Genomic DNA, 8249 nt, shown 5'->3' on the forward strand with positions numbered 1-8249 from the left:
ATATCAGCTACTTTGAACGCTTGGCTCTAATGGTGATTATCAATTTGCCTCCAAACTCAGATAGAGACTCTGTTTCCAGTACCAGAAAACTACATCCAAAAATATAGGAAATAAAGAAAAATGAGCATGCCTGAGCACAAACAGAATGTTTGCTCTTTAATAAGGAATGAGGAACCAAATACTCTGCCCCAGCAATTTAAAAGGAGAAAGAAAAGCATTAGTGATTATTGAAAGAAGCAAGATGTTCAGGTATCAAATGCATGGACTCCATCAATTATGCAAAAAGACAAATCTCAGTGCTGGATACGACCCAGATCTTTAAGTCAAAGGCAGTGATTTCTCCCTCCCTGCCCCCAAGAGGAGAAATGGGCAGTTTCATACACAGAAACTCTTGGCTAATGTCAGCCGTCTGATCTGGAATCTATGAGTCATTACTCAGGGGCAGTTAAGGGCAAGCAAAATAAGATTGTTTTGTGAACCAGTAGCAGCGATGTTGATGGAATGTCAACTTTTGGCCCTTTTCATCTCTGCTAAATCTTCAATGCTCATAAAGCTCTGAAGCTCCAACCATTTGTTTATTCAATTTATTTATTGCATTTGTATCCCCTCTAAGGAACTCAGGGCAAAAGCAATGCATGGGTCTTTCTTCCTTTTATCCTCCCAACAACTCCGTTTTAAGCAGATAGACAGTAACCACAATCACCAAATGCTAAGCAGTTATTTGAATCTTTGAATCTTATCCACTGCCTTTCTGCTGTTGCACCCTAGGCAGAAATTCAACAGGGGCAGAATTTTCCAGGTGTGCAAATGAGATATTGGGCACCTGCCAAATTTTTGATTGCCAGGCAGTTGTTAAAGGCACAAGTCCTCTATTAGGACATAGGGACTGGGTACCTGTGGGAGGCATGGGGTCTTCCAGATGTTGCTGAACCTCAATGCATATCAGCCCCATATTTGACTAATGGTCAGGGATTGTGGGAATTTAAGTCTCCCAGCAACACTGGCCATGCATTTGTAAGAAAGTCCTACAATATAGACAGCAGGCTTCTGTAAACAACATATATTGCAAGAGTGGGGATTTTGACAAGTGCCACTTTTCTTGGCCTTACAATGCTAAATTACAACAAACCAAACCCTCAAAAGTTCTCTTTTCTATGAACTCCAGTTACCCTAGAACAGAGTGGGCATCATATAGCCCACAGGATCCAGGTAGGACATGCATATACAGGCAAAAATATGGGGCCACGACCAGGGGAAAAGTGAGAAGGTGATGACCCCAGAGTACAAATATTCTGATACAGAGGACACAAGACAATCAAGTAACTTGCCTTCAAAAATCTAGAGCAGAGGTGGGAAATATAGCCCTCCAGATGTTGCTGTACTCCAACTCACATCAGCTCCTATCAGCCCTAGCCAGTGATGAAGGATAACAGCTGCAGTGCACAAACATCTGGATGCCTTCCATACCCCTGCTTTAAGGCTTTAAAACAGCTCTTTAAATTGAACTCGGACAAATCCACTGCCTACTATACTTCCAGCTGTTTTCTTTTTAAAGTCCACTCACCCTTCTTCCAAAACACTTGTTACCCTATCCTTGGGAATTCCTTCCTTCCCAAGAACTGTCAAACCCTACAAAGACAAAAAGCATATAGTATCTTACAGACCAACAGATTAATTTTGACACAAGCCTACATCTGGTGAAGTGAACTTCTGTCCGCAAAAGCTTATGCTGCATTACATTTGTTAGCCTTTAAAGGGCCACAAGCCTCTTTTGTTGTGTTTTGCTACAAATTAACACAGTTACCCTTTCTGGAAACCCCGGCTACTTATTGGTTTACTTCCAAAGTTTGTACACACTATCCTTAAATGGTCAGCCTGCATTTCCAGAGTAGCTCCAAAGGAGGAGAAAACACAACAATTAAAAACTACAATAAAATAGCATCACAGTGCAGTAGATGACTCCAATCAAGAAAAACTCATAGAAGCTTAAATCATTTGTTCAGATTAGCAGCGTTAAAAGATATGGGAAGAAAACAATAGGTAAAATGCCAAATTTAGCTAAGTAGATGACAAATCAGTCTGGTACACCACCTGCAAAAATGTTCTCTAACAGGTAGCCCAGTCTTAACTAACTCAGCACCTTCTGCCTGTTTTTGAATAGAGCACATCTTGGGTCACTGGCTGGGGTGATTAGACTTGCCCTTTAAGTTACCATCTGGGGAGCACTGAGTTGCAGGGATGGGCAACTTTGACCTTTCAGATTTTTTTTTTTTACTCCCACTTCCATAATCCTTCATCATTGGCCAAGCTGGAATAGACGGTTAGTGGCTGTCGCCCAAATATAGTTTGGAGGGCTTGCATTGCCCCATCCTAGCTCAGAACATAATATCTGAACCACACAATCACTCTAAGACATGGCTGTCTTAATGCAATTCTTCTGGCCAATTTCACCTTAGAAGCCCGAGAGCACAGCACTGGTTTCATTTGACCTGGATCCCACTCTGGAATGATCGCCATGCTGGTATCTGTGTGGATTCAATAGATAGTCTTGGCAGGTTGCATTGTGTCTGTTATGAAAAGTACACCTCAGTGGTTCCCCATATTATTACAGCTTTAAAGGGAAAAGCTGACAAAGCTGGCAATTCTTGGCACACTCCTGGAGCCCAAACAAACCCGCTTTTCACTTTAGGTTCTCCCATCAACAAAGTGCATGGGGGAGGCACAGGAGGAAAGGAAGTGAAAATGGGACATTTTCAGGCAATGTCTTATGAATGTAATCTGGCATGTGTTTTGATTGAGAGCTATGAGCTGGATCTTACTGCAGGCAGTATCTCCCCATCTTTGCCAGCCCTCCACACATACTCTGGCATGACTGCAAGCCGTACCAGTCTCCCTCAGCACCACCATCATCACCACCACCACCTCCGCCTTCTCCAAGCCATATCCCATTCTGACTTGCTCCCAGATTCCAACAGTGGACAAAGAACTTGTTTCAGAGCACACAGCCCCATTTCAAACCATGGCCAACATTCGTCACAACCCACTGGGCAGCTTCGCCCACAGCTCCTATTCACTACAATGGTGCTTATTATACAGGAGAACTTTTGTGGTGGATGTTTAATACTTTGCCTGCTCCTTCTCCCTTCCACCCTCCTCTCCTTCATCTGATCTACCCAATGCCTGGCAACTCAAGGCTCGCAGGGGAAACAGGAGGGTGCCCTTCACTTGATGATGCTATTCTCAAGAAGAAGAGGGAACACAGTGGCAAGAGCAAAGAAAATCCCTGTCCTCATGCAGAATGTCATTACCCAGCTGTTAGATAAATGCACACTGGTGCTTCAAAGAAGGCAAAGGTTACTGCCAAATTATGCAAGCACTTGTTCCCTGTTCACATATACAAATAGATAGCCATTGTCAGACTTCAGATGCTACTGTACCTCTTCAGAGATGGGAAACATTGCTTCATAAGCAGCAGGCTTTGCTTTGCTTCACAAGAAGGGAACTTCCCATGCTGCCAGGTGCATTCTGGCATATTCTCAGAGTTGTAGTGCCCCAAAGTATCTTTTTCCCATCCTTGCAACTACTAGGCCTTTCCTTAGGCCCAACAATCACATGGATTCACCACAGAAAGTGGTACAGTGGTTGCCAAGAAGGTACATACTATAATCTACAACATACTGAAAGACGTAGAAAGAGAATGATCCATGTGCTCGGTGGTCAGGAAGGAGCAGCTGAAGTGAGGCACTTTTACATAAACCAAGCACTATATGCATATATGCAGCAGCTGGGGAAAGACATGCATGCTACAAACTTTCTTTCTTTGAATATATCTTCACCTATCAATGCTGGTCAGCTTTATTTTAGTATCTCTAAGAAAGGAAGTTCCCTAAGTAGCTTCTTTTCCACCATTGAACAATTCTTAGGGTTACTGAAGTTTTTTTTTCCTATCATGTTTTCTGTGTCTTTATGGGCTGCATGACAAAAGAAATTCACCAGGTAAAGCTTTCTCCAGAATAGAGTTTTGAGAATGGAAGAGTTTCACTGGCCAACTATCTACACATACACACAGAAGGTGCAGGAGCCCTGGTGAGAAAAAAATCAACAATTCTAGTTGGCTAACATAAATGTTATCTACTCTCAAGGCGTACACCCCAGCAATGAGAATATGCCACTTTCAGCTCACTTGGCAAGCACAATGATGAAAATACACGTATATCCTGTACAAGTAACAAATGGGCATTGTGTGACAAACAATATAAATGCTAAAGAAAAAAAATCCCACAGTACAGTATAAAGGCTAAAAACAGTAGCTATCCCTGTAGGGTAGACTCAGTGAATCACTTTGACATGTAAGTACTCATTTAACAACTCCATTATTTCAGTGGGTCTCCTCTAATTGGGACTCACAATGGGATCTAGACCCCAAGGTTTTGATAATCACATGCACTGTGAGTAGGCATCTCCTGACAAATTCAGCATAGTTTTTATTCTTGTAAAGTCTCATTACGATTATAGATTTTCTTCTGTGTATGTATTTATACACACATACACATGGTTATATCCATTGCTCTATGCTCAGTACACATATTCTGACATTTTTTGATGATGAAGAAGCAGTAGCATATCCATGAAGCAGCTAAAAATGCTTGAGGGACACCACGGCATTTCACGCAGGCATCACAGACCCAGAGAAACACGGCTGTGTTCCAAGCAGCTGCTGATTGAAGATTTACTCAGTGCAAGCAAAACCTGCACCCCAGGAAAACTGGTCACGTTCCTTCACTGCAGTTAGAGTTACATACCCTCTACATCTGACCAGATCTCTGTATTCAAGGAGCCCACACCAGGGATGGAGATATAAGAGAGGCCATACCTGTGGTAGATGTCCTGTTTCTATTGCAAAGCCACCTTGAGGTCCAGATACTAGCTTGGGAACTTTGCCATGGCCTGTGGTAATCTCAGGCATCATTCCAAGTCTACTGTTTACAAGACTTCACTGCAGATATTCAAGGATTCTCAGAGGGCATGATGAAACGGGAAAAACCTGGACTTCTCCATCCAGAAGGAGAAAAAAAAAGACACAGAAGCCAAATGTTAAGCAGAGGCCACTGTCTTTCTTATCTCCTCCAATTAACACCATGACAGTTATTCAACTGGCATTTTTCTACTACAAATGGAAATTAGTTTGGATACAAATATTTCTTGTGCCTCCTTTTTTTCCCTTGCTCTATTCAGGTGAGTCAACGACAGCCATTAAGAAATTTGAAAGCAACAACAAAAGAGCTATAGTTACTTGCACATGCTTTTGTCCATCCCACTATAGTCTCTGGATCAAACAGGTTTTGCATGTTTTTGAATCCAACCTGTCTGAGTAGAGCCAAGCAGGACAGGGGTGGTGGGTAGTGGAAAGGTGTGTTTAGCATCAAGCAGTGATAACCTTAGTATACCACTTTCATGACTCTGGGGAAACTAGTCTGTACGAGCCAGTTCCTACTGGATTTCAGATGTGATCTCTGATTCGCTAACTTGTTAGGAAGAAATTGAAAAGGTGAAAGATCTTGTTTGCACTGGTTCAATCATCACTACAAATGAAGACTGTAGCCAAAAAATCAAAAGAAAACTGAGATAGAAGGGCAGCAATGAAAGAATTAGAAAAGACCAGCAAGTGTAAGGATGTGTCACTGGAGACTAAAACCAAGATCATTCACACTCTTGTATTCCAAATAACCATGTATGGGTGTGAAAGCTGGAGAGCTAAGAAAGATGACAGAGGAAAAATGATTTGTTTGAAATAGGGTGCTGGAGAAGAACTTTGCAGGTACTGTGGACTGTCAGAAAGACAAACAAGTGGTTCCTAGAGCAATTCAATCCTGAACTATCCCTGAAGACAAAAAAATAAATAAAATAGAGGCTGCCCTACTTTGGACATATCATGAGAAGACAAGATTCTCTGGAAAAGACTATATTGCTAGGAAAGGTTGAAGGCAGCAGGAAAAGAGGAAGACAAAATACAAGATGGATTGACTCTCTAAAGGAAACCATAGACCTGAGTTTACAAGAGCTGAGCAGGGCTGTTGAGGATAGAGTGCTGGACTGCAACTCAGGAGATCTAGGTTGAAATCCCTGCTTGGACATAGAAAAACTCTGTATGTGTGTGTGTGTGAGAGAGAGAGAGATAGAAAGAGAGAGAGAGAGAGAGAGAATAACAACAAAACTCCTTACACAACTCACAAACCTTGGAAACCCCGCTAATGTAGGATCATCATAAGTTGGAATTGACTTGACATCAGATGGAGTGGAGAACCTTTAGCCCACCGCATGTTTGCAGTTTCAATTTGGAAAGTGAGAATTCCCAGAATCCATCAGATAGCACAGGGGATTCTGGAACTTGTATCCGAAAATGTAATTTTTCCAAGCTCTGTGCCTGTCCTATGTTGTGCCACGTGAGGGAACACTGTGGAGACGGGGAGAAATAACTACTCGTTTGTCATTTAGAGAGAGGAGAGCCAGCACCAGCAGCAAAACTTGACTAGGGAAGTTTCAATTAGCATATGTCCTGGAAGGCCCATGCAATAACTGACTATATTTTAACTGACTGCTTTTCTTGAAATTTCAGATTCCTGGTGATTCGTGCTTTGCCGTAAAGGAAGGGGAGCAATGTTGTGGATGACTGTATTTTCACTTCTACGCTTTGCACATTTGTATGGTGGGAAAGGACATTCCAAAGATTAAGGTCTGCTCATGCCATGTCTCACCATGGCATATGTGCATAAAGGGATTCTGTGAGAAGGAGGAGGAGGAGGAGGAGGAGGAGGAGGAGGAGGAAGAAGAAGAGTGGGGAGAGGAAGGGAACAAGTGGGAAGAGACTAAGGCTCACACCTTTATGTTCATCATGTGACCACTGCACCATCAAGTGATGACTGGCATGTGTGGATGAGTCATCTCAAATTTAACATCACAAGTGAAATCTTGCAACTCACAAAAAGTCTTGTCCTAAATGCAACACCTTTTCAATGGAATCAATTCAAAAACAAAGCTCCCAGGTTATAAAATGTTGATCCATTGATTTGCATGCACATGTAAACACACCTCAAGATACTGCCAAATCCTTTGAGAATATTAATCTGCCAGATTAAATTTTATGTTGCCTTCGGCAAGCCATCTTAACCTCTTACCGACAATAAGCAGATAATAATGCTGGCCTACCTTCTAAGGTTGCCATAAAGGATGGCTAAGCATGCCATCATCTATATATTTGCTGGTGGTGGTGTGGACAGCTATCCCAATGATTTGGTTTCTACTCTTTGGAGCTAGTCACTCCTGCCAAATCTCCTTAGCTCATCTTAAAGTTAGTGAAGAGGCAGTTTCACTGAGATTCAGAATAGCTCATCCAGAGTCCCCAGAAATCACCAGGGGAAAAAACACACACAAAAGAAATGGAGGAGGAGGAGGAAGAGGTTTTGCTCTCCCCGTTCCTTCTCTTTACTTGCCCTCCCGTTCTCTCCCTATTTTTGTAACATTGCTCAAACAGGTCTGCAGCTGCAGCGCTCGCTCTGCTTCTCCCCCCCCCCCCCGTTCCACCGCAACACCTTGGTTGTGCTCATGCAGACAATCACATCGCCCAATGATGGAGCTGCTGCTGGACGAAAGGGCTGCTGCTGCTGCTGCTGCTGCCGCCCCACAATAGAGAAAGATGGTTCAGTCAAGCTAACCAACCTGCAAGTATTCCCAGGGGCCCTATTCACCAGAGAAAGGAAAGCAGCCCAGGCTGGGGATTAAACACTGGTGAGGGGCAAGAAATCGGGGGGGGGGGAGAGCAGAGGGACCATTCCTCTGTTTCAGGATCCTAGCCTGGTATTCCAGAAAGAGCCTCTCCACCCTGCTCCATGTAATGCTGCAGGCTTGGCACACTGTATCAACAATGCCCTCCTGGCATGGAGAGCCTGGCAGGGGAGCAGATGGGCCATGGTTGCAGTCTGCTAGGTGGTGCGTTCCCCACCTTGTTTCAGGTGCGGGTATGGATACCTTTGCCCAGGTGTGTATGTATGTACCTTTATTTGTGTCTGTGTCTCTGTGCGTATTGATATGTGTGTATGTAAACACAGAGAGCAAGAGAGGTGGGTGGGGGCGGGAGAGGCTCCATCATTAATTAACCCAAGGCCATGATGCTGAGGTGACAGCATCTTCTGAGGGAAAACCTCTGTGCTTCTCTCAGGACCTCTTGCCCCCATTGCGTCCCTCCGGATACA

The 8249-nt window shown here is 43.5% G+C and overlaps 1 protein-coding gene across 5 annotated transcripts in view; it reads right to left on the reverse strand.

Moving 5' to 3' along the window:
• The window catches only part of MGAT3 (beta-1,4-mannosyl-glycoprotein 4-beta-N-acetylglucosaminyltransferase), a 59157-nt gene that overhangs the window by 49667 nt on the left and 1241 nt on the right, over positions 1-8249 (reverse strand). Inside the window, exon 2 of one of the 5 annotated variants that reach the window (XM_020810133.3) lies at positions 4874-5049. The exons of 2 other annotated variants lie outside the window; for them this stretch is intronic. Coding sequence is in view for 1 of the 3 variants with exons in the window: in XM_020810127.3 (XP_020665786.3) it covers positions 3438-3532 (95 nt within the window). In the remaining 2 variants the exon portion in view is untranslated. Of the gene's footprint in view, positions 1-3437; positions 4755-4873; positions 5050-8249 lie in introns of those variants that run through there. 2 more of the 5 variants (XM_020810127.3, XM_073000125.2) reach the window with 2 other exon arrangements.

Source organism: Pogona vitticeps, chromosome 5 (genome assembly GCF_051106095.1).
Source record: "Pogona vitticeps strain Pit_001003342236 chromosome 5, PviZW2.1, whole genome shotgun sequence".
Taxonomy (NCBI): domain Eukaryota; kingdom Metazoa; phylum Chordata; class Lepidosauria; order Squamata; family Agamidae; genus Pogona; species Pogona vitticeps.